The sequence below is a fragment of the Hylobates moloch genome, unplaced genomic scaffold (genome assembly GCF_009828535.3).
Source record: "Hylobates moloch isolate HMO894 unplaced genomic scaffold, HMol_V3 SCAFFOLD_9, whole genome shotgun sequence".
Lineage (NCBI taxonomy): Eukaryota > Metazoa > Chordata > Mammalia > Primates > Hylobatidae > Hylobates > Hylobates moloch.
In genome coordinates, this window is record NW_026652284.1 from 125,091,357 (window position 1) to 125,117,770 (window position 26,414).

Consider the following 26,414-nt stretch of genomic DNA (forward strand, 5'->3'; position numbering starts at 1 on the left):
GTTCACTGATATAGCCCCGGCACTTAGTGTTTAGCACACAAGCACTCAATAAAACTAATAATAATAAAATTAATTAATTCTTGCCAAGTCAAGGTCTCTAAGGCTTTCTGTTATGTTTTTTTCCCTTTTTTTTTTTTTTTTAGATGGAGTCTCGCTCTGTTGCCCAGGCTGGAGTGCAGTGGCGTGATCTCGGCTCACTGCAACCTCCACCTCCTGGGTTCAAGCGATTCTCCTGCCTCAGCCTCCTGAGTAGCTGGGACTACAGGCGCCCACCACCACACCTGGCTAATTTTTAGTAGAGATGGGGTTTCACCATGTTGGTCAGGCTGGCCATGAACTCCTGACTTTGTGATCCACCCGCCTCAGCCTCCCAAAGTGCTGGGATTACAGGCGTGAACCACGGTGCCCGACCTCCTATGTTTTCTTCTTCTAAGTTTTATACATTTAGTTGATGATACATTTTGAGTCGATTTTTATACATTGTATGAGGTAAGGACTGGAGTTCATTTGTTGGTATATTGTTACTCAGTAGTTTCAACATTTGTTGAAAATGATACCCTAATCTTTTTTTTTTTTTTTGAAACGGAGTCTCGCTCTGTCACCCAGGCTGGAGTGCAGTGGCGCGATCTTGGCTCACTGTAAGCTCCACCTCCCTGGTTCACGCCATTCTCCTGCCTCAGCCTCCGAAAAATATGGAACGCTTCACGAATTTGAGTGTCATCCTAATCTTTTTTAGACAGGGTTTTGCTCTGTTGTCCAGGCTGGAGTGCAGTGGTGCCATCATGGCTCACTGTATACTTAACCTCCTGGACTCAAGCAATCTTCCTGCCTCAGCCTCCAAAGCTGTTGGGACCACAGGAGTGTGCCACCACACCAGGCTAATTAAAAAAAATTTTTGTGTGGAGACAGGGTTTCCCTATGTGGCCCAGGCTGGTCTTGAACTCCTAGGCTCAAGTGGTCCTGCTACTTTGGCCTCCCAAAGTGCTGGGATTACAGGTATGAACCACCCCCACTTGACAACTCTGATCTTAAAATAATCTTTTGTATATTATTTTATATGTGCTAGCTGTAATATAAGTTATAAATATTTTTCTCAGTTTGTCGTTTTTTTACTTTATGTTGGTTTTGGTCATGTAAAAAAATTTCATGTGGTTAAATTTATCGATATTTTCTCTTTTGTTTCTTGATTTTGAGTAATAGTAAAAATTTCCCTCTCAGTTTCTAGAATAATTTATTCATGTTTTCATTTAGTACTTGTTTGGTTTTGTTTCTTTACATTTACCTCTCTGTTCCATTTGCAGTTTATTCTGCTACACGGTGTGAAGGATGGATCTAATTTTATCTTCCAAATGGCTAGCTGGTTATTCCAATACCCACATATGACATTTATCCTTAACCCATCATTTGCTTATATCAAATTTCCGTAGGGGAGCAGTCTCCACAGTTGATGTTCTGACATTTGGAACTGCTCAGAGCTTAGCCCATGGGCAGAGAAAACTCTGCACATAGAAGAAGCCACATGGGGTCTCTGGGGATCACGGTGCTCCCCACCCCTCCCCACACACAACAGGGGCCAGTGGTGACTGTGGTTCTTGCCCCTCAAGCCTTAGGCGAGTGGTCCAGCTGAAATTTGCCCAGTAAAGGCCCTATTTTACCCCAGGCCCTGGAGCTTTTTTTGGAGGGTTCTGTTGGACTCAACAATGACACATAAAGCAGCACAGCTCAGAGCACATGCTGGCCAGCCGGCAGAGAGCTGGTGAATGAATATGCTGAGGCAATGGAAGCCACACCACTGGGTGGGGTGGTCATCACCCAGACATCTGCTGACAGTGCCGACTGTGTGCTTACCTGCAGACTCAGATGACCCATCCACAATTTTGAGACTGATGATGTCACACAAACACATACACCCCAAGGGGGGTGTGAAAAGGTTTATTTTATACATAATTGAGGGCAGCAGCAAGGCTTCCCAGGCAGGTCCAAAATGGCTTGAGACAGCAAGGAAAGGAGGCTGGACTGGGTTTTTATTGTGGTTGGGAGTGGGACTGATGGGAGAGTCCCCACATACAGGCAGGGACTTGTGTGGTTCAAATCTTCTGGTGTCACCAAAGAGGGAGCACCCAGGCTTTCTTACCAGTTTCCCCAGATGTGAGCACAAAGGAAAGAGGGAGGGTGAGACTTAAACACTGACAATTACCAAACATCAAAAAATGGCCCCAGATTGCTCATTATGCCACGTGAGAAGCATGTTTTGCAGTGAGCAGGTCTATGCAAATCTACCGCCAAAGGCAGAGAGAGATGAGAGGTCAAAGAAAGAGGCTGATAAGTCCAGTTTCCCAGAAGAAAACATTTAACAGGGACTTAGAAACAGAAGCAAAGTCTTAGGCAGCTTTGAGATGATGGATCCTGCACCTGCCCTCCAAAAAGTAGCTTTTTTGGTAAAACATGTAAACATGTGCAGCTGGTTATGTCTCAGACTTTCCTGCAAAACTTGTGACCAATGGGGAGGTTAGATAAGCATCCTTATGAGGGGTTATCTATGCTACAGGCATTGTATAAAGACCTTGCCGCAGGACCCTTTGGTATGCAGGAGTCAACCACTGCTCATCATGGTTTTGCCTCAAGAGGGCATCATTCTTGCCAGGCGACAGGCTATTTTCCTACACTCCACTCTGTGAAACCCGCCCTTACAACCTGACATGCCCTCCTCTTCTGGAGGAGTCCGTGGGCATAGAGGGAGAGTGCTTGATATATAGCTTTAGCAGCAGAGCGTTGCCGATGGAAAACAGACTGGGCCCAGCAGGATTCCAAAGGAGGGAGATTTGCCAGCTTTATTGAATCATCTCTAGTCTTTGGAATACAGATATGGTTTGGCTGTGTCCCCACCCAAATCTCATCTTGAATTGTAACTCCCACAATTCCCACGTCATGGGATCAACCTGGTGGGGGTTGAATTATGGGGTGGGTCTTTCCTGTGCTGTTCTTGTGATAGTGAATGAGTCTTGTGAGATCCAATGATTTTAAAAATGGGAGTTTGCCTGCTCAAGCTCTCCTTTTTGTCTGCTGCCATCCATGTAAGATGTGACTTGCTCCTCCTTGCCTTCCGCCATGATTGTGAGGCCTCCCCAGCCATGTGGAACTGTATGTCCATTAAACCTCTTTCTTTTGTAAATTGCCCAATGTTGGGTATGTGTTTATCAGCAGTGTGAGAACAGACTAATACAGTAAATTGGTACCACTTGCTGAAAAGATACCCAAAAATGTGGAAGCAACTTTGGAACTGGGTAACAGCAGAGGTTGGAACAGTTTGGAGGGCTCAGAAAAAGACAGGAAAATGTGGGACAATTTGGAACCTCCTAGAGACTTACTGAATAGCTTTTTTTTTTTTTTTTTTTTTTTTTTTTTTTTTTTTTTTTTTTTTTTTTTGAGACGGAGTCTTTCTCTGTCCCCCAGGCTGGAGTGCAGTGGCGCGATCTCGGCTCACCGCAACCTCCACCTCCTGGGTTCACGCCATTCTCCTGCCTCAGCCTCCCGAGTAGCTGGGAATACAGGCGCCTGCCAACACGCCCGGCTAATTTTTTGTGTTTTTAGTAGAGACGGGGTTTCACCGTGTTAGCCAGGATGGTCTCGATCTCCTGACCTTGTGATCCGCCCGCCTCAGCCTCCCAAAGTGCTGGGATTACAGGCTTGAGCCACCGCGCCCAGCTTACTGAATAGCTTTGACCAAGATGCTGATAATGATATGGACAATGAAATCCAGGCTGAAGTCGTCTCAGATGGAGATGAGGAATTTCTTGGGAACTGGAGCAAAGGTGAGGTAACTGTTGTTATGTTTTAGCAAAGAGACTGGCAGCATTTTGCCCCTGCCCTAGAGATGTGTGGAACTTTGAACTTGAGAGAGATGATTTATGTTATCTGGCAGAAGAAATTTCTAAGCAACAAAGCATTCAAGAGGTGATTTGGGTGCTGTTAAAGGCATTCAGGTTTTTTGGTTTTGTTTTGTTTTGAGACAAAGTCTCCCTCTGTCAGTCACCCAGGCTGGAGTGCAGTGGCATGATCTTGGCTCACTGCAACATCTGCCTTCTGGGTTCAAGAGGTTCTCCTGCCTCAGCCTCCTGAGTAGCTGGGATTATAGATGTACACCATCATGCTTGGCTAATTTTTGTATTTTTAGTAGAGATGGTGTTTCGGCATGTTAGCCAGGTTGGTCTTGAACTCCTGACCTCAAGTGATTTGCCCACCTTGCCTCCCAAAATGCTGGGATTACAGTGGTGAGTCACCGTGCCCAGCCAAGGCATTCAGTTTTAAAAGGGAAACAGAGCATGAAGTTTGAGAAATTTGCAGCCTGACAATGCGATAGAAAAGAAAATCCCATTTTCTGAGAAGAAATTCAAGCTGGCTGCAGAAAATTGCATTAATAACATGGAGCCGAATGTTAATCACCAAGACAATCAGGAAAATGTCTCCAGGGCATGTCAGAGACCTTTGCAGCAGCCTCTTCCATCTCAGGTCCAGAAGTTTAGGAGGACAAAATGGTTTTGTGGGCTGGGCCCAGGGTCCCTCTACTGTGAGCAGTCTAGGGACTTGGTGCCCTGTGTCCTAGCTGCTCCAGCCATGACTGAAAGGGGCCAAGGTATAGCTTGGAGGCAGAGCTGCCCAAGACCATGGGAACACATCTCTTGCATCAGCGTGACCTGGATGTGAGACATGGAGTCAAAGGGGATAATTTTCGAGCTTTAAGATTTGACTGCCCTGCTGGATTTTGGACTTGCACAGGGCCTGTAGCCCCTCTGTTTTTGCCAATTCTTCCCATTTGGAATGGCTGTATTTACTCAATGCCTGTACCCACATTGTATCTAGGAAGTGACTAACTTGCTTTTGATTTTACAAGTTCATAGGCAGAAGGGACTTGCCTTGTCTCAGATGAGACATTGAACGGTGGACTTTTGAGTTAATGCTGAAATGAATTAAGACATTGGAAGACTGTTGGGAAGGCATGATTGGTTTTGAAATGTGAGGATGACATTTGGGAGGGGCCAGGGTGGAATGATATCATTTAGCTGTGTCCCCACCCAAATCTCATCTTGAATTGTAACTCCCACAATTCCCGTTGTGGGAGGAACCTGGTGGGAGGTGGTTATTATGCAGGCAAGTCTTTCCTGAGCTGTTCTTGTGATAGTGAATGAGTCTCATGAGATCTGACAGTTTTAAAAAAACGAATTTCCCTGCATAAGCTCTCCTCTTTGCCTGCTGCCATCCATGTAAGACGTGACTGGCTCCTCCTTGCCTTCCACCATGATTGTGAGGCCTCCCCAGCCATGTGGAACTGTATGTCCATTGAATCTCTTTCTTTTATAAATTGCCCAGTCTTGGGTATGTCTTTATCAGCAGTGTGAGAACAGACTAATACAAATACCATTTTTGTTTTCTCAGAAGAAGTAAAAATGAGAGATATGTAACAATAACTTGAATAGTAGAAATATAATGTGCAGAAGGATTACAATCAAAAAGAGAATCTGGGCTGTGTGTGGTGGCTCACACCTGTAATTCTAGCATTTTGAGAGGCCAAGGCAGGAGGAATGCTTGAGGAGTTTGAGACCAGCTTTGGCAATACAATAGACTCTGTCTCCACACACACACACACACACACACACACACACACACACACACACTAGCCGGGCATGGTAGCACACACCTGTAGTCCCAGCTACTGTGGAGGCTGAGATGGGAGGATCACTTGAGTCTGGGAGGTCAAGGCTGTAGCGAGCTGTGATTGTGCCATTGCACCCCAGCCTGAACAACAGAGCAACATCCTGTTTCTTTTTTAAAAAATGAGAGACAGAGAGAGGAGAGACAATTTGTATGACAAAATGGAAAAAAAAGAACCTATTCCATTAATGAGCCAACTAAAAACATCATGAAGAAACTTAAAACAGGCATGCGCCACCACAACTGGCTAATTTTTGTATTTTTAGTAGAGATGGAGTTTCACCATGTTGGCCAGGCTGGTCTCAAACTCCTAACCTCAGGTGAGCCACCTACCTCGGCCTCCCAAAGTGCTGGGATTATAGGCGTGAGCCACCGTGCCTGGCCTAGACATCATTTCTTTTTTTTTTGAGACAGACACCATTTCTTTTTTTTTTTTTTTTTTTGAGACGGAGTCTCGCCCTGTCGCCCAGGCTGGAGTGCAGTGGCGCAATCTCGGCTCACTGCAAGCTCCACCTCCCGGGTTCACGCCATTCTCCTGCCTCAGCCTCTCTGAGTAGCTGGGACTACAGGCGCCCGCCACAATGCCCGGCTAATTTTTTGTATATATTTTTTTTAGTAGAGACGGGGTTTCACCGTGGTCTCGATCTCCTGACCTTGTGATCCACCCGCCTCGGCCTCCCAAAGTGCTGGGATTACAAGCGTGAGCCACCGCGCCCGGCCGAGACAGACACCATTTCTTATTTGACAATGTTTCCTATATAATTTTAACGTACCAAATTAGCCTAATATGTCTCTCTTGGCCTTTCAGGGGACCTAATTTTTTTTTTTTTTTTGGAGACGGAGTCTTGCTCTGTCACCCAGGCCAGAGTGCAGTGGCATGATCTCAGCTCACTGCATCCTCCACCTCCTGGGTTCAAGCAATTCTCCTGCCTCAGCCTCCTGAGTAGCTGGGACTACAGGTGCATGCTGCCACACTGGGCTAATTTTTTGTATTTTAGTAGAGACGGGGTTTCACCGTGTTGCCCAGGCTGGACTTGAACTCATGAGCTCAGGCACTCTGCCTGCCTTGGCCTCCCAAATTGCTAGGATTACAGGTGTGAGCCATTGCACCTGGCCTGTTTTTTTCAAAATTCATTAATTTATGTCTTTGTAGAGACAGGGTCTTGCTATATTACCCAGGTTGATCTTGAATTCTGTGAGTGATCCTCCCACCTTGGCCTCCCAAAGTGCTGGGATTGCAGGCATGTGCCTGGAAACAATGTGGCAGGTTGTGTGGTTTTTTTTTTGAGACATGGTCTTGCTCTGTCACCCAGGCTACAGTGCAGTGGCACGATCTCAGCTTACTGCAACCTGTCTCCTAGGCTCAGGCATGAGCCATCATGCCTGGCTAATTTTTGTATATTTTGCAGAGACCGGGTTTCACCATGTCGTCCAGGCTGGTCTTGAACTCCTGGACTCAAGGGTTCTGCCCATCTTGGCCTCCCAAAGTGTTGGGATTACAGGCATGAGCCACCGTGCCTGGCCACCAGGGGCCCTAATTGTTATGTCCAAGTTAGTTCAGGTCAAAAAGATTTAATTTGAGAATTTGAAACGTGATTTTGGGAAGTGTGTCAAATATCAAAGGTTTAAAACACCAGATATTAAAATAAGAAAGGTTTAAAACACTTGATCAACATAGGATGACAGGTCACTGTAAGATAATAGTCATTCATTTAGCCGAAGTGATAATTCAAAGATTTCAGAAAGTAAAAACCTCTACTCTTCAATAGACAGAAGAAAAACTAAATAAATTAAAATAATAAAAAATAATGAGAGAGGAGACTCAGTTTTTTGAACAATTAAAAGACCTAAGAAAGACAGCATGAGACAGAATCTGTCTCTCCTCTCCCTATTTTTTTTAGAGTTTACTCAAAGGTGAACAAAAATATTTTGCTGTTATTAATATTATACATGAAATTATTGTTCAAAAGAGAAAACCAAATTTTATTTTTATATTAATCCATTATCAATACTAAAGCTAATTTTAATACAACCTTATAAACTAATCCATCCAATCTCAGCTTTTGACCACACAAGATTTCCATAACCCATTTATGACTTCTTACAAATTTTTTCTATTTTTTTCCTTTTCCCAGCTTTTTAGATCCATTTAGACTTATATGATTTTTCTTTCATTTTGAAACAACCTGTAAATAACCTCTAAACTAGAGAAAATTATTTTTTTATTAGCAAAAATGACAGAGTTTAAAACTTAGAAAGTAATTTTGAACTGTTCTGTATCAGTATTTGTAAATAAAAACTGTTTCATAATTTTTTAGGAAGACATTTACTCAATTTTTGCATGTCTAAATATACTTAGCTTTTCTGTACCTTATAAAAATAAGATGCTAGGCTGGGCGTGGTGGCTCACGCCTGTAATCCCAGCACTTTGGGAGGTCGAGGAGGGCAGATCACAAGGTCAGGAGTTCAAGACCAGCCTGACCAAAATGGTGAAATTCTGTCTCTACTAAAAATACAAAAATTAGCCGGGCATGGTGGTGCATGCCTGTAATCCTAGCTACTCAGGAAGCTGAGGTGGGAGAATTGCTTGAACCCAGGAGGTGGAGGTTGCAGTGAGCTGAAATTGAGCCACTTCACTCCAGTCTTGGGTGACAAGAGTGAGATTCTGTCTCAAAACGGGCACAGTGGCTCACGCCTGTAATCCCAGCACTTTGGGAGGCCAAGGAGGGTGGATCACGAGGTCAGGAGATCGAGACTATCCTGGCTAACACGGTGAAACCTCGTCTCTACTAAAAATACAAAAAATTAGCTGGGCATGGTGATGGGTGCCTGTAGTCCCAGCTACTCGGGAAGCTGAGGCAGGAGAATGGCGTGAACCTGGGAGGTGGAGCTTGCAGTGAGCTGAGATGGCACCACTGCACTCCAGCCTGGGCAACAGAGCGAGACTCCATCTCAAAAAACAAACAAACAAAAAAACATGCCAGCTAAAGTGTATAAACTTAAACTCATGTTTAATAATGTTTCAGTATTTTAAGTTACCTAGAAATGGATCAGATATTTTATGTATACTTAATGCAACAAAACATGATTTTTTTTTTGAGACAGGGTCTCACTCTTTCACCCAGGCTGGAGTGCAGTGGCGCAATCTCAGCTCACTGCAACTTCTACCTCCCAGGTTTGAGGGATTCTTGTGCCTCAGCCACCCCAGTAGCTGGGACTACAGGAGCAATGCCACCACACCCAGCTAATTTTTGTATTTTTTGGTAGAGATGGGGTTTCACCACATTGGCCAGGCTGGTCTCAAACTCCTGACCTCAAGTGATCTGCCTGCCTTGGCCTCCCAAAGTGCTGGGCAAAACGTGACTTTAAGATTTAAAATTACTGAAAATAATTTTGACACTATGACACAAGTACCTTCCTAATGTCTTCCCCAGTCATTCTGGGGAAGTACCCACATGGCACCCAGGGATGACTATGAAGAGCATGGCCCATCTGGGCCCCGAATTTACATATAGAGAGCTCATTACAGAGGACAGATGTGAAGATGATGTCTGACATTTCCCAGCATAGTCAGGAGGCACAGCTGAGGCAGACAGAACTCCACATATGTCACCAGGCCTCACCATGGCCTTTTGTTTAGAGCCCATAATCGAATGGTTCTAAGACCTAAGCTCACAGACAAGTTAAACAAGTATCAAAACTATCACAGGAGCAACAGTTTTATGACCTTAAAACATCTAGCAGAGATATCCTAAACCTGTCTGACTACCAGACCAAGGAGAACATGTCTAAATTCATACTGACAATCCTGAAGACATTCCTATCTTACCAACAACTTAAAAACTAGTTTTACTTACCAATGATTACTAAAGTCACATGAACTTGAAAAATATTTGGGCTTATTAACTTATGAGCACTTATTTATAAATCAATTTGGTACCATGTAAACACCACACACACACACACACACACACACACACACACACAAACACAAATAAAATACAAAGACTTTATAGCTTCGATTTTAAAATTTTAGCAACGAGATAGGTAAAACTCACTAGTTTAAAACAATAGTTGGATTCAAACTTTGAAAATGAAACAAGTTAAAGTTTATCTGTCCCACAAGACCAAAGCCCTTACTGAGTTTTAGAGGAAAAAAGGGTAACAAATTTACATCTCAAAGCACAGAGCAAGAATTTAAGCTTTTTTTTTTTTTTTTTTTTGAGACGGAGTCTCACTCTGTTGCCCAGGCTGGAGTGCAATAGTGGGATCTCAGCTCACTGCAACCTCTGCCTCTCAGGTCCAAGCAATTCTCCTTCCTCAGCTTCCTAAGTAGCTGGGATTACAGGCGCCCACCAACATGCCTGGCTAATTTTTGTATTTTTAGTAGAGACGGGGTTTCACCATGCTGGCCAGGCTGGTCTCGAATTCCTGACCTCAGGCGATCCACCTGCCTTGGCCTCCTAAAGTGCTGGGATTACAGGCATGAGCCAACGCACCTGGCCTAAGCTTTTTAAAAAGGAGTCTGAGTGTGTTATAGGATGGTAGAAAATGGATGCCAAGGTAACACAAAGAATTCACCATAGCATTTTAGATGGAAACTAATTTCATTTAGATAGGTAGCTTCAAATTGATCCTCCATTTTCCAACTGGACCACTGAGCTCAGGGTAGAGCCCATTAACTAATAGGGCCAAGAAAGCACTTGCAGTTTCCCGGCTCTAATACTTGCATATGTGAAAAGCAGGTGCAACTAGAAGGCAAAACACTTAGATCTCCCAAAATCAAGGATCCCATTTTACACAGAATCCTGGGTCCCTCAAAAGAGGGCAATGCCATGGGATGGGACAGAGTGATGCTTCCACAGCGCACCTCACAGCAAAGACATTCCCTGAGGTTGAGTGGCCTATCACCAATCAGCCCATCCCCCACAGGAGGCTTATCTCTCAGTGGCGAGTGTTTCCATGGCTTCTAGGTGTCCAAACCATGTTTTTCTTATCTAAACACATAAAGAAATGAGTAGCTCCCTACAGTAATAACCACTCATTGCAAACACTGTCAGCCATCTCCAAAACTGCAGCCCTCACCAGGGACTTGTCAACCACTATACACCCAAAGGTCCTGTTATCTCACAGTACAAAATAATTCCTGGTATCCCCCAAAGCTAAAGGATCAGGAACTCAATGCCAAAGACAGCAGAAATTTACACTTGAGAGAAACCTTCACATGACTTGCGACTCTGCAAGGAAGGCAGAGCACTCCCAAAAGGGGACACGTGATGCCTTTTTCTGTGTTCTTCAAGGGGTCTCAGTGCTGCTAAAAGTCTCTAGATTTCTGCATGTGGTATCAAAGATGGCAAAGGGAAGGAGAAGCAGAAGTGGAAGGAAATGGAAGAACAAGTCTTGGAGGAGCCAAATTGAGGAGCTTTTAAGCTTTCCAGAAGGCAACAGTCATGCCAGCATCAAACCAGAGGGGCCAAACATATAATATGAAAAAGGCGGAGGGTGTTTTAGCTGAATGAAAAAAAAAAATTCCCAGAAACAGGGTCCCAAACAGGAAAAAGCAGAAAGGTCTTCCCCCCACTGCAAAATATATGAGCCTGAATATCTGCTTTTAATTAAGCTGACTTCTGACCACAGAGCTCCTTTAAAAAGATCTTTTCTCTAATGACAATTCCTCCTCAAGCCATTTTACATTAACTTCTGCTGCTAGCTGGGCTCTGTCACCAAATGGGCAGCCCACAGAAGTGGCCACTGCACTGCAGCATAACTTGCCACCCTTCCTTACCACAGTGTGACATATGGCTCTCTATTCCCAATCCCTCTAAAGCCAGCTGCATTTTCAGGGAGTCCCCACACTCATGAGCTTGTCCACAAGTGTCTAAAAGGTGAGCCGCAGCACTGCATGTGGAAGTGACTGCCACTCTGGGGTTTCCCCCACCCATTTCTTTGTCTCTCAGCTGGGATTGCCAAATGTTCCATGTGAGCAGGTCTATGCAAACCTACCCCCAAAAGCTGAGAGGCTGAAGAAAGAGGCTGACAAATCCAGTTCCTCAGAAAATAAACATTTAATAGGAATTTGCAAACAGAAGTGATGTTTCAGGAGGCTTGGAGATAGTGGATCCCCACACCCGTCCTCCAGAAAGTATTGTTTATGGAGCAAGCTTTTTTGGTAAAACATGTGCAGCTGTCACATCTCAGACTTTCTTGCAAAATTCATGACTGCTGGAGAAGTTAGGTAAGCATCTTTGAGGGGTTATCTATGCTACAGGCATTGTGTAAAGACCTTAGTGCAGGAGTCAACCATTGGCCATTATGGCGATTTTGCTTGAAGATGACACTGCTCCTGCCCTGCAACAGGCTGTTTTCCTACAGTACAATCACAATGTGCAATCCTTCCTCCATACGGTATAAAGGGTATATCTCTGGATACAATGTGTAATCCTTCCTCCTTGCTCATGTGTATTTTTCTGTCCATCTAAACTTGCTAAGAATTCTTTCATGCTCCTGCCAAAAATGGTCCTAGAGAGCGCTTAATAGATGTTAAGTCTCAGTTTGGAAGTGGTGTCCCTAGGGAACGTGTTAAGTGGTGGAATTACGTGTGATACATATTTTCCCTTTTTCAAATTTGCATTTTCTAGAATTATCTTGATTTTAAAATTAAAAAAATTAAATTGGGCAAGTCACACTTGAAATCTGGGCCACAATCCTCTCAAGGGCTTCTGTACAGCATGTCATGACACCACCTCAGTGCTGCAGTCCTGGGTGGGCCCCAGCCCCTGCATGAGGTGAGAAGGGATCACACATGACAGTTGAGGATTGGCAGCACCAGAGTCGGCAGGGGTGGGGGTGGGCACCAGTTGTCACTTGTTCACTGATTAAGCCTGTTATAGGACAACAGGTTTGTATGCTGGCTGCACAGTAACAGCCCAATGACACAGACAGCAGGGATGCAGCAGACAGTTTAATTATTGCAGGGCACCAAGTGAGGAGATGGGAGGAGACCCTCAAATCCATCTGGGGTTTTTAAGGGGATCGCGGAGGGTGAGGGGCTGGAAAATGGGGGTAGTTGTTTGGCCAGGGCAATGGGATGACATCATCAGGATGTGGAAACTGCATGCTTTGGTGTGGTCAGCTCCTTGTGGCGTGCTTCGGACCAGCTCAGTCAGTAGTCTTAAAAGTATGCAGGACCTGAAGGCATATCTCAAAGGGAAAACTTAACATTTCATAATGTTCAAGTTGTTATCTATAGAGCAGTTTAAGGGAACTATCATCTAGGGTCTATGTGATTCTAGGGCATCGGCACCAAACGACTATGTGGAAGCATGTCAGGGAGCAGCTGACCTAATGATGAATGCTGAATGTGCTGCAAGCTTTGTTTATTTTCATTTCCCCCTTCTTCTTCCCTGATTAATTTGATAAAGTTTATAGGGGCAGTTTCAAGCCCTTTTACAAATACCATTCTGAGACATATGCAGCAGCTAGAGCAATGAGTGCATGGCAGGGGCCACGTGACTGCTGCTGGGAGAAAGGGAAGGACCTTTTACGGTGGAAGATTTGGGGGTCAATACTCAGACTGCCAGTCCCAGCAGACAGAATGAGTGTCTCTTCTCTCCACTCTCCCCTCCTTTTTCGTTTCTCTTCTCCTGTCTCCAATTTCTCTGTTTTGTGATCACGAAAGCCCAGTATTTGGTAAGTAATTATGATATTAAGTACTTATCTAAATAATTAAGGGTCTTCTGAGAAAAATAATTAGTCTACTAAGATTTTTTATTTTAAAAAAGAAAAGCCAGGCGCTTAAGCCTGTAATCCCAGCACTTTGGGAGGCCGAGGTGGGCAGATCATGAGGTCAGGAGATTGAGACCATCCTGGCCAACACGGTGTAACCCTGTCTCTACTAAAAATACAAAAAATTGGCCAGGCGTGGTGGCAGGCGCCTGTAGTCTCAGGTTCTCAGGAGGCTGAGGCAGGAGAATGGTGTGAACCCAGGAGGCAGAGCTTGCAGTGAGCTGAGATCGTGCCACTGCACTGCAGCCTGGGCAACAGAGTGAGACTCCGTCTCAAAAAAAAAAAAAAGGGCTTTCCTATCATCCTCCTCATGCCCCAGCCCCCACCGAACATAGGCATCTCAAGCTCATGGAGTCAGTAAATATATGACCTAGCCTTTCTCCACCATATGGACTTGGTATTTGTTCCCCGAGAAACACATTTCCAAGGACATCACCAAGGTCAAAAGGAAGAAACAAATTTGTGGTTGACAGAAATTTCAAGACTATTTCTCTTTGGAAACGTGACGATGTACTGAAATTAAAGTTCCCCAGGCTTTGGATGAAGCACCCCAACATGTGTCAAGTCTGGCTGGATGCTGGGCAGCGCCAGGGACCAGGAGGAGCTGGTCTTTTACTTGTCCTAGGCAGCGACTTCCTGTGGCCCCTGCACAGTCCACTGCATCCATCAGTGTGGCCTACCCTGTGCCTCAGCTGCAGTGGGTCTCCTGGTGGTCGTCTCCCAGTGGCATTGAGGTGAGGGGAAGGGTGGACTCATGGGAACAAATGGAGTCAGAAAAGAGCAAACACAGTCAGGAATGCACAGTTTCTTCTCCACACAGCAGTGATCAGATTCAGATGCAAGTCAGGTCATCCTCCTCTGCTCAGAACCCTTCAGGATCTCCTCATCTCACACAGAGTAAAAGCCAAAGTTTGTCATGGCCACAGACCTTCATGACACACCCCAGCACCTCTCTCCTTTGCTCACTCTACTCTTAGCCATGCTGCCCTGAAACACTCCAGGTCTCAGGCCTGGTGTCCCATTAACTATTCTCTCTGCCTGATACATGAATATCCTTTTATTTTCATTTGACACTCTCTCACGTGCTTTGCTCACTGCTCAAATGTCATCCCAGTGAGACCTTTCCTGATCATCCCCATTTAAAACCAAACCGCTCCTGGACCCCACATGGACCCCAATCCCTCCCCGCTTTAGTGTTGCTTTCCAGCAATCATCACCATTAGGTCATTTTCTCTTCCCACTGGCACATAAACTCCACAAGGCAGACACTTATGCCTCTCTTGTTCCTGTTGTATCCTTGCACCTTGGCCCCTCATGCCTGGCAGATAGAAAGCATTCAACAAGTATTTACTGGAACAATGAGTAATCAAATCCAGGCTAGAAAGGGAGAAACATGAGGCCAGAGGAGCCTGACTGAGGAGGCACATGTGAGCAGATTGGCCAGCATGATGTTGAAAGACTGGGCAGGCGAGGCCGGGTGGGGTGGCTCACGCTTGTAATCCCAACACTTTGGGAGGCCGAGGCGGGCGGATCACGAGGTCAGGAGATCGAGACCACGGTGAAACCCCGTCTCTACTGAAAATACAAAAAATTAGCCGGGAGTGGTGGCGGGCGCCTGTAGTCCCAGCTACTCGGAGAGGCTGAGGCAGGAGAATGGCGTGAACCCGGGAGGCGGAGCTTGCAGTGAGCCGAGATTGCGCCACTGCACTCCAGCCTGGGCGACAGGGCGAGACTCCGTCTCAAAAAAAAAAAAAAAAAGACTGGGCAGGCGAGTTAGGAGGGTAACAGGGCCATGCTGCTGTTGAACTTCTGGGTGTTGCCTTGGGAAAGGGCGCTGTGGTAGAGGTGATGGTGAGAGCTGGGGTGGGGTGTGTGGGCAGCCAACACCTTGTGGGTGGAGTGTTGGCCTCTGAGGTGAGCACAGGCTCAAGCCTGTGGGACTGACCTTCCCATCTTCATGTCCACACTTCCATGCTTTCTTCTCTCTTTAAATTTCTCACCACCTCTCCCGCCCCCTTTGCAACTGAGGACTTTGCCTCCTGCATCCTTGAAACCATCCCACCAAACCTATAAACTGACTACATTTGCCCCATTTTTCTCCTTTCTTCTTGGAAATGTAGGAGGTGTCTGTCTATCCAAGACTAACCCCTCAACCTCTAGGGGATCTTTGTTCCTTCTCCCTCCCTCTCGGCTCCACCAGCCCCCACCACCTTTGCTCTCCTTGACTGTGCAGACCTTTCAGTCACCCTCACATGCCACCCAGCCTCTGTCCCTCTGTTACACCGAGACGGGCCCTGCCAGGACCACCAGCCATTTCCCTGAAGCCAAGTTTCAACTCCCTCCTCCTCAGTGTTTGATGAGATGGTTCCTCTCCTGGTCACCTCTGTCTCTTCCCTTCCGGCACCTTTGTTGCTTCTCTTCCTCCACCAGAATGTTCAAAGCTGGGGAATCTTAGACCTTTGTCCCGAGTCCTCTTTCTAATGATCTTCCCAGAGTAACTCATGCTTTCCCAAAGATGCATATCTCATTTAAGAAAAATGCTAATGACTCCCAAATTTACATCTCCATCTCAAATCTGTCTTTAAGCTCCAGATTAATAGTTAACTGAGATCTCAACTTCTCTTGTATCTCACAGACACCTCAAGTTTAACATGCCCAAAAGAGAAATCTTGATTTCCACCCACTGGCACTGGCCTGTGGGCTGAGACCCACACCCTGCTGTCCTAGAGAGATGACTGAACTGGGTTACCTGCCTGAGGCTGGCCCTGTCAGACTTTCTCCTAGAAGCCATGAACTGAGGACACAGCAACTTTCACAGATTGGTTCTGTCCCTAGACGTGTGAGGACAAGTGAACTGGGGAGCAGACTGTGGGGCAGCCATTTCCTTGCCACATCTAAAGAGAAAAGAATGAAATGGATGCGGAGGAACAAAGAGCTTGCAGTTGTTCCTGACAGTACTCACTTCCTGTTCCCCGTGACAAGAAATGCGCTTCTAACTTATGCTAGTCGAGTGGGTGTCTTTATTTGCTACCAAACAAACATTAAGACACCTGCTACTTACATGTGTCTTTTTCTAGGTGAACTTTGAGATAATTTGGACTGGTTCCCAAATGCTTCCTATTTGGATTTTGACTGGGGATGCACTGAATTCACAGATCAATTTAGGAAAAATTTTCATCTTCATGATATTGAGTCTATGAACAAACAAGATAGACTTCAGTATTTATTCATGTCGTTCTTTTCCTAATGTCCCTCTGAAGAATTTTATGGTTTAAAAAGGGAGATCACTTACTCATAAAAAAAGGAAATCAACAAGGATGAGGGAAACCACTAATATGGAACACAACAAAAACAAATACAACTAATTGTTACATGTGAATAACACAGCCACCATGAAAGAGAAAAAAAAACAAGACAAAACCAAGACTCATGTATCTTTTGTATGCAGTATTTTGACTATATAGCCTCAAATCAAAGTGCAAAAGCCAGTAGACAGATATTGGACCATCAATAGGTTGTTATTACACAGTGGTTATGGATTAGCAATTCAAAAACTACTTTTAGTATATTCCAAGATTGAGAAAATCTATTGTGTAAATATACTGAGGATAATAGAGACCATATTTTTGTTTTAAAAAAAGGGGGTGTTGGGGGCTACAAGTATGGAGAAAGGGAAGGCTAGATTGAACCCTGTGGTACTGGACTGGAATTGGTGGCACTGGAATAAATTCATGGTTTTAAATACATTGATGGCTATGGAAATTGATACAAGATGGTGTGTTTACATAGATACACACGCATTTATTTCCTAGCTCTCTGCTGAGAGGGCCCAGAAGCAGTGACACCCTCATGACAGTGAGCACACCTAACACCCAGATCTTGTTTTCTAAAAACTATTCTCCACAGAAAGGCACTGGGCTTCTGGGAAAAGAACTTATTCCACAGTGGGGCCTTTACTGTGGGGAAGACTGGCAGTCAGTCTTAACCAAGTGATAAAGATCACATCACCTGAAGGGACCACAAAGCCCGTCATGGACTTCCTGATATGACACACCAAGGACACATCTCTTCTATATCATGGACCTCCTGATATGACACACCATGGACACATCTCTTCCGTGGTTCCTGGCAAAATCATCAGGAAACACTCGACAAACCCAAGGTGAAGAACACTCTACAGAACAACTGCCTCATGCTCTTCAACGATGGCAATATTTATCTTTGAAAGACAAGAAACTGGCTGGGCACGGTGGCTCATGCCTCTAATCCCAGCAATTTGGGACACGGAGGTGGGAGGATCACTTGAGGTCAAGAGTTCAAGACCAGCCTGGACAACTTGGTGAAACCCCATCTCTACCGAAAATCACACACACACACACACACATACACACACACACACACACAAAATTAGCCGGTCATGGTGGCATATGCCTGTAGTCCCAGCTACTTGGGAGGCTGAGGCATGAGAATGGCTTGAACCCGAGAGGTGGAGGTTGCAGTGAGCCAAGATCATACCACTGCACTCCAGCCTGGGCAACTGAGTGAGACTCTGTCTCAAAAAAAAAAAAAAAAGAGACTAAAGAAGTACTCCAGATGGAAGGACATGACAACTACATATGGGTGATCTCAGACTGGATCCTCAGCAGGAAATTTTTTTTTTAAATTTCTATAGGCTGGGTGCAGTGGCTCATGCCTGTAATCCCAGCATTTTCGGAGGCCAAGGCAGGTGGATCACCTGAGGTTGGAAGTTTGAGACCAGCCTGATCAACACAGAGAAACTGTCTCTACTAAAAAAAATACAAATTAGCTGGACGTGATGGTGCATGCCTGTAATCCCAGCTACTTAGGAGGCTGAGACAGAAGAATCACTTGAACTCGGGAGGTGGAGGTTGCAGTGAGCCGAGATCACGCCATTGCACTCCAGCCTGGGCAACAAGAGGAAAACTCCGTCTCAAAATAAAAAAAAAAAATTCTATAAAGGGCATTACCAGGACAACTGGCAAAACATTAATACAGTTTATAGATTATAGCATGTCACCAACACTCACTTTCTGGCCAGGCACAATGGCTCATGTCTATAATCCCAGCACTTTGGTTGGATCACTTGAAGCCAGGAGTTCAGGACCAGCCTTCGCAACATAGGAAGACCCCACCTTTATAAAAAACAAAAGTAACCTCCCGGGGGTGGTAGCACACACCTGTGGTCCCAGCTACTCAGGAGGCTGAGGTGGCAGGGTTGCCTGAGCCCAGGAGGTTGAGGCTGCAGTGTGCTGTGGCTGCACCACTGCATTCCAGCCAGGGTGAGCAAGACCCTGCCTCAAAAAAACCCAATTCGTTTTCCAACGAATACTATGGTCATGAAAGAGAACATCCTTCTTCTTAGGAAGCACATGCTGATGTATTTAGGGGTAAGGTGCATCACATCTGCAACTTAGTCTCAGGGCAAAAGTGTATCTACAGCAAGGGAGAAGATGATATGGCAAATGTGGCAAAATGCTAACTGGGGAATTTGAGTGAAGATATTTGGGTGTTCTTTATGGTACTCATAATACTTTTGTGTGGGAAATTATTTCACAATTTAAAAACTACAAAAATGTAGCTTATAGTGGACATATATCATTTATGACTATTCAAAATCTCACAAAACTTCATGTTTTAGAAGCTCTCTGCAGCCTTTCCAACACAGAAGCCACCATCTACACTTCCTGGCCTCCCTTGCTGCTAGTGGAGAACAAGAATTGGTTCGGGTGCTCAGATCTGTCTGCACAAGACTTAAAGCAGAGTTAGATAGGAAAATTGGACTTCCGCATGCTCACCTAGGTCACAGCAGAGCCGTGGGATTCCTAAGTAGTCAGCAGTTCTCTTGGCAGGGGAGCTCCATGGGATGATTCTGGATTCTTTCCTGGAAGCTCAGACTCCAGTCTATTTCATCAGCTCTCTTACTGCTTCTGTGAGATACTAATTTTCGGTTAATGTTAGTAATGCCTAGCAGAGATTGCCAAAGACTAGGTACAGTTTAAAATACTTTACATGGCCGGGCATGGCGGCTCACGCCTGTAATCCCAGCACTTTGTGAGGCCGAGGCGGGTGGATCATGAGGTCAAGAGATTGAGACCAGCCTGGCCAACATGGTGAAATCCTGTCTCTACTAAAAATACAAAAATTAGCTGGGCATGGTAGTGGGTGCCTGTAGTCCCAGCTACTTGGGAGGCTGAGGCAGGAGAATCGCTTGAACCCGGGAGGTGGAGGTTGCAATGAGCTGAGATCGCGCCATTGCACTCCAGCCTGGGTGACATAGCGAGACTCTGTCTCAAAAAAATAAAATAAAAACTTTACACGTACCATTTCATTCAATCTTCACAAAACTCTTAACTGCAGTAAGAACTCAGGTCAACACTTAGGTCTTGCATCTCTCCAGAGGGTGTACTGTGTGTTGGGGAGTGGTAAGAAGGATGGATGCTCTGTGGCTGTGGGAACTCTGCAGCAATCACCCACCTGCACACAGCCAACCACTCCACAGTACAGAATAGTCCCTTGGTCACAAAACACACTTCAACTCCTGCAAGAACTCTTGAGTCCCGAGAGGAAACTTAGGTCACAGGGAGCATCCTAAGGCAGGGTCAGCAAACTTTCCTATCAAGGACCAGAAGTAAATACTTTGGCTTTGTGCACCATATGGAATCTATCACAACTGCTCAATTCTGTGGTGCAAAAGCTGCCACAGCTATCTGTAAACAAATGGGCATAGCTGTATTACAACAAAACTTTTATCTACTAAAACAGGTCAGGGCTAGGTTTTCCATGAAACTGTGTCCTGACACCCCCAGACCTGCTGGCCAGCAGGGAGGGGCCTCTCAGCATCTGGGCTTTCTCCTTGTTCAGGGAACAGGAGCACAGCATCTGGGCTTTCTCCTTGTTCAGGGAACAGGAGCACAGCTCTGAGAACTAAGGATGGGGGTGAGTGAGCTGGGCCCTCAAGGCCCACTTACTAGGTGGAAAAAACAGCCTGGAAGCTCATGGGCATGAAAATGATGTGCATTGAGAGAGCTTCCTCTGTGGCCCAGAAACTAGAAGCTGGAACAGCCATGTGGAACTGTGCAGCAGCCCAGAACAGGATATGGGGGCCTAAGTCACAGCAGACCAGTGAGAGGAGAAAGCTGACCTCAAATTGCAGATCTGTATAAAGAAAAGTAGGGTGGCGGGGGAGCCTTGGGTTCAAGTTTTGGAACAGGAGGGACAAAGAAGGGCAGGGAATTGGTGGTGATGAGTAGGTACCACTTCTAGGGAAGATGACAGAGCAATTGGACCTGAAAAACTCTCAACTTACCTAAAATGTCAATCACAGCCAGTGACAAAGAATTCACCCCACACAACTCATTAGCAATCAAAAAAACTACTATGGTTATCTCAAACCAAATGTCACTTTACTTTTTTGGTAACTTCTGATTACAATAATAAACTCTATTCATGAATATGCAGCCTCCATAATCTTCTCCCTTGTAAAAAACGTACAGTCCGTTTGCAAGCTGTAAAAACAAGCCCAAACCTAAGACATCACAAGAGGCAAGAGCAGTGGCAGTGAGAAGGGAGCCTGTAAAGGATGTTTCAAAGGAGGGAACCAGGCTATGTGGCCACTGGACATAGGCAGTGAGCTGAGTCCAGGCTTTCAGTCTGGGAAGTGGCAGAGGCTGAGACGATGGCCAAAGAGGAGTTGGAGAGGAAACTACGCTCAGTTTCACTCCTGCCAGCCCAACAGGCTATTCCCTGGTGTGGATCAACTGGTGTTTGATCAACTTTGACCGCTGGCTGAAGGCTTTCCCACAAGCAGCACAGTCATAGGGCTTCACCCCAGTGTGAATCCTCTGGTGCTGGATGAGGACGGAACGCTGACTGAAGGCTTTCCCACACTCGCTGCATTTGTAGGGGCGCTCGCCAGTGTGGATTATCTGATGCTGAATGAGATGTGAGCTCTGGCTGAAGCCCTTACCGCATTCAACGCAGGTGTAGGGTTTTTCCCCAGTGTGAACTTTCTGGTGGTGAATGAGATTTGAGCTTCGGTTGAAGGCTTTACCACACTGGTTACATTCATGGGGCTTCAGCCCATTATGAATCCTCTGATGCTGAATGAGGGTTGAGCTCTGGCTGAAGGTTTTTCCACATTCAGTACATTCATAGGGCTTCTCTCCAGTGTGGACTCGCTGGTGAAGGATGAGGTTGGAGCTGCGACCAAAGGTCTTCCCACACTCGTGGCACTCGTACGGCTTGTCGCCTGTGTGCACGCCCTGGTGCTGAATGAGGGCTGAGCTGTGGCTGAAGGCCTTCCCACAGACACTGCATCTGTACGGCTTCTCTCCCGTGTGGATGATCTGGTGCTTTCGGAGCACTGAGCTATAACTAAAGGCTTTTCCACATACGTTACACACGTGAGGCTTTTCTCCAGTGTGAATTCTCCGATGCTGAATAAGGCTGGAGCTCTGACTAAATGCTTTCCCACAGTCACTGCATTTATAGGGTTTCTCTCCAGTGTGAACCCTGTGGTGCTTAATGAGGTTGGAGACCCGACTGAAGGGCTTGCCACAATCATTACACTCGTAAGGCTTCTCTCCAGTGTGGACCCTCTTGTGCTTCCTCAGATGTGCACTCTGGCTGAAGGCTTTCCCACACTCGCCACACTCAAAAGGCTTCTCTCCTGTGTGAGTCCTGTGGTGTTTGATGAGGTTTGAGCTTCGCCTGAAGGCCTTCCCACACTCACTGCACACGTACGGCTTCTCCCCAGAATGGATTCTTTGATGTTGGATGAGGTTTGAGCTCCGCCTAAAAGCCTTCCCGCATTCATTGCATTCATAGGGCTTCTCACTCATGTGAGACTTTTGGTGCTTTTTAAGGCTCGAGTTCTGGCTGAAGGCTTTTCCACATTCATTACACATATAAGGCCTCTCACTGCTGTGGTGACTCTGATGCCTAGAAAAGTCTGAGTGCCCTTGGAAGGCTTTCCCACATTCGCTGCACTGGTAGGCTTTCTCACTCATATGAGATCGATGACAGTTTTTAAGAACTGAGTTCTGGCTGAAGGTTTTCCCACAATCATCACACATAAAGGAAGCCTCCCCAGTATGGACTATTTGACACTGAATAAGGTCAGGATTTCCTTGGAAGGTTTTCCCACACTCATTACATATGAGTGGACTTTCAGCTGTGGGAACCCCCTCATGACCAGTTAGGTCCACGCTGTGCTGGAAACTCTGGCCACCCATGTCACGTGGATGTGGCCTCTCTTCTGTGGGGATTTCCTGACATGCCATCAGGTTTGGGCTCAGACTGAAGTGACTGTCAAAACCATTACAGTCCAGATCTTTCTCCCCAAAGGGGACCCTAAGGAGCCCCATGGCCTCTGGTGTGAAGTCCCCCTCCTGGGAGAGGGACTGTGGCAGCCTCCTGCCTTCAGGAACTCCCCAGTCTCTTTCTGATACATCATCACACAGATCTCCAAGCTCAGGTACCTGGGAAACATCACCAGCATAGTTTTCTGATATTTCTGACTGTGATTCCAAATCTTCATGAATGTCTTCCTTGTGAAGAAACTCCTTGTCTTCAGTCCTGGTGTCACAATCTGAAACAATAAATAGAATATCTCTTGGAAGGCAGTGCTGCAGCAGGAGCAGGAACATAGACAGTCACAGTTGCACCCACTAACTGTGGAGGAGGCAAGGGGAGCAGGGGACCCTCTGGGGCATCAGGGAGGGATGGGAGGAGCGCTGGGTGACAAGGCTCATGGGGCTGCAGATGAGTGAGAGCTCTTGATGGCCACTGACCTCCCCTCTCCAGGACTCTGCATCTCAGCAAATGTTACTGCAGTCTGCCTTCTGGCTCAGACCAAAATTCTGGGTGTCCCTTGACTCCCCTCTTCCTCGACACCCACACCAAACCACTGGCAAGTCCAGTCGGTGCTACCTCGGAGTGCAGCCCAAATCCAGGTGCTTCTCACCTCTCCCACCTGTACCAGAAAAACATCTCACACCACTCCTTACACTGTTACATATTTTACCCTTTTTTCTCTCCAGGTGTGAGCCTTACCAGCCTATCTCCAGTTCTGTCAGTGCACATGAATGGCACTGAGCTTGGCCTCAGGAGTCACTAGTGTGGAGAGAGAACCCATTGTACACAGAGAAGAAACCCAGCTGGCTCTTAGGGCCTGGCAAGTTGAGTTGCATGGAGGCATCATTCAACCACTTCTATGCAGCAGGGACCTGTGTGGAACATCAGATTCCATCCTGTTCAACAGAGGACCCTTTAGAGACTGCTGTGTCCTGTCAAAGCCACCTGTACCCCCAAAAACCCGCAATTCTGACTGGTGTTTGCTGATGACTTCTGGCCTAGTAACAATGTGTGTCATCTTTCTGCAGACAGAAATGCACACAAAGCTCCATGCCTGCCAGAAAAGGCTTCAGCATCTCCCTCTCCCCTTTTCACATCTGCAGAACAAAGAAACTCTCATGTCCCGGTGTCTCTTACTCAAGTGAAGATGCTGAGAGTCTCTCATTCAAACTGACATCCCAGGCCACACTGCCACCTGGGTGCTGAGCAGCCTCCCTGGCCCCCAACCTCCCCTCCTGCCCACAGCCTGGTGACATCAGACCTAGCGCCATCATCTACTCAAACATCCTCTCAGTGCCTCCTGGGCCTGTGTAGCCCAGGCCCTCCTAGACCCCACCTCTACCTCTGCTCTTGCTATACTCAGCAGGGCAGATGTGTCCACCTTTGGGTCTGCCTTGCCCGGAGCATTCTCCACATGGCTCTCGTGCTACCTGCTTCCTTTGCACAGGCCTTGCTGGAGAGCCCTTTCCTGATCATAAATGCCAGCACCCCACCTATTTTCCTTGCCCCCGCCCTGGCTGTCACCCACAGCCTGGATCACTCCCTGACATAGGACTGCATCCCGCAAAGTGGAAGACCTCTGGTCTATCTGTAGTCGGTAGTGCTGAGTGGGTGTGAAGGATGCCCCTCCAATGCCCCTCCCACCTTGCGGCATCCACCCTGCTCCCTCCCTGCCTCTCCCTGTCTGGGACTTCCAGAATCTGCCATAACAGCATTCCATTTCCACCTCCAGTCTGGAATTGTCTGTTCCCAAGGAGCTGTGATGTCAATGTAGATCCAATCCAGCCTGGCCCTCACCATGACCCTCCTGGGACTTGCCCCTCTGCCCACTGCACCCACGTGTCTCTTGGTGACACTTCATGTTAGGTCACTTGACACCTGTGGTGCAGACACATCGTGCTGTACCGCTTTCAGCCAGAACACCCTCTTGCAGCTCCCTGCTTGCTGGAGTCTGGGATCAGGACTCTCCTCTCCTACAAAGCTGCCCTACGTGCCAGCACACAGATGTGAGTGCCTTTCTTTACCACCCTGCTGCCCTTTGGCAGGCCTGCTGTTATACACTCCACATGGGCTGCAGGGGCTTCCCCAATGTCCCCCACAAGTTTCAGCTCTCCACGTCAGAAGCCCCAGCCCTGGATCCAGGGGGTGTCTGGGAAACATGGCATCTACATGCTGCTGCGCTCCCAGGAGCAAGGAGGAATGGGGGCTGCTGGGACAGGTGAGGTCTGGACAGAAGTCTTCAGCCCTGACAGGGATGTCCTGGGACTCGCTGTCCCCCATCCTCTGCCCCTGCCAAGACCCTGACTTGGGCAACCCTTGCCCTCTTCTGGCTGTGTGGAGAAGTGACCCAGGGAAGGATGAAGAAGGCTGTGGCAACAACACAGACAGGAGTCAGGAAGGTACTTCTGTGAAGGGTCAGAGAGGAGCTGTGTTACGTGTTATGGCGGTATGATCTCTGTCATATGGTCTTCTTGGTTGTTTTTAAAACCCTTAAAAAACACCTCAAAACCATTCTTAGCTTGCAGGACATAAAAACCAGCCCACTAGCTGGATTTGGTGACCTCCGGCCGAGATGAGATGTCACTGGTGTGGACGAGGAGATGGCGACCATGAGGAATGGGTTGTCTGGCCCAAGCCACTGTTCAGATAGATCAAAATTTTTTATTGAGACAGGAACTAAAGGTGAATTCTGTAGGAGAGAATAGTGAGAGATCACTTTTTGGACTGACTAAATTCAATGTAATTCTTTTCTGTAATATAAGAACTGTGGGAAAAAAATGAGTTCCTCTATAGAAAGGAAATACAAAATAAAAAATTTTATTTTCTTTTAAGAATTTTTTTAAGACAGAGTTTGGCTCTTATAACCCAGGCTTGAGTGCAATGGCACCATCTCAGCTCACTGCAACCTCTGCCTCCTGGGTTCAAGCAATTCTCCCGCCTCAGCCTCCCGAATAGCTGGGATTACAGGGATGCGCCACCATGCCCAGCTAAATTTTGTTGTATTTTTAGTAGAGACAGGGTTTCTCCATGTTGGTCAGGCTGGTCTCGAACTCCTGACCTCAGCTGATCCACCCCCCTCGGCCTCCCAGACTGCTGGGATTACAGGCGTGAGCCATCATGACCGGCCAAAGAAAATCTTTTTAAAAAGTCAGTAAAATTTGGGCTTAAAGGTGAAGAAAAAGATTTGAAAGCAAATACTGTTGCTTGCACTGTACTCTGTCACCCAATTGGAAAAAAGAACAAGGGCTCTGAATCCTTCCAGAACAAAACACACCTTTGTGAAGAGGAAACATCTTTATGATTAAAGACTTTTACGATGAGTGACCTCCAGGTTTGTGGAACAGCTTGGATAATTACCCAAGTCATAAACCATGCTTGTGTGAATGCCGAGTGTGGCTGTGATGCATCAGTGGTTGCACCATGACCTCCGTCAGTGCCTCGGCTGGGCTGTGTGTTGAACAGACCCTAGAGGCACCTCACACTCAGATGGGACGCTCCTTACTTCTTCATCTCCTACAGCAAGTTGTTTTCATTTGATTTAGAAA

General features: G+C 46.5%; 1 protein-coding gene across 3 annotated transcripts in view; it reads right to left on the reverse strand.

The window, feature by feature from the left end:
• Window positions 1-18,568: 18,568 nt before the first annotated feature.
• ZNF16 (zinc finger protein 16) overlaps window positions 18,569-26,414 on the reverse strand; it is a 75,388-nt gene continuing 67,542 nt past the window's right edge. For 2 of the 3 annotated variants that reach the window (XM_058443961.1, XM_058443962.1), the window contains 2 exons: window positions 20,822-23,104; window positions 18,569-19,452 (listed from right to left, as the gene is read on the reverse strand). In XM_058443961.1, the coding sequence (XP_058299944.1) occupies window positions 21,252-23,104 (1,853 nt within the window). In that variant the 3' untranslated portion in view covers window positions 18,569-19,452; window positions 20,822-21,251. Of the gene's footprint in view, window positions 19,453-20,351; window positions 23,105-26,414 lie in introns of those variants that run through there. The other variant, XM_032760877.2, reaches the window with a different exon arrangement.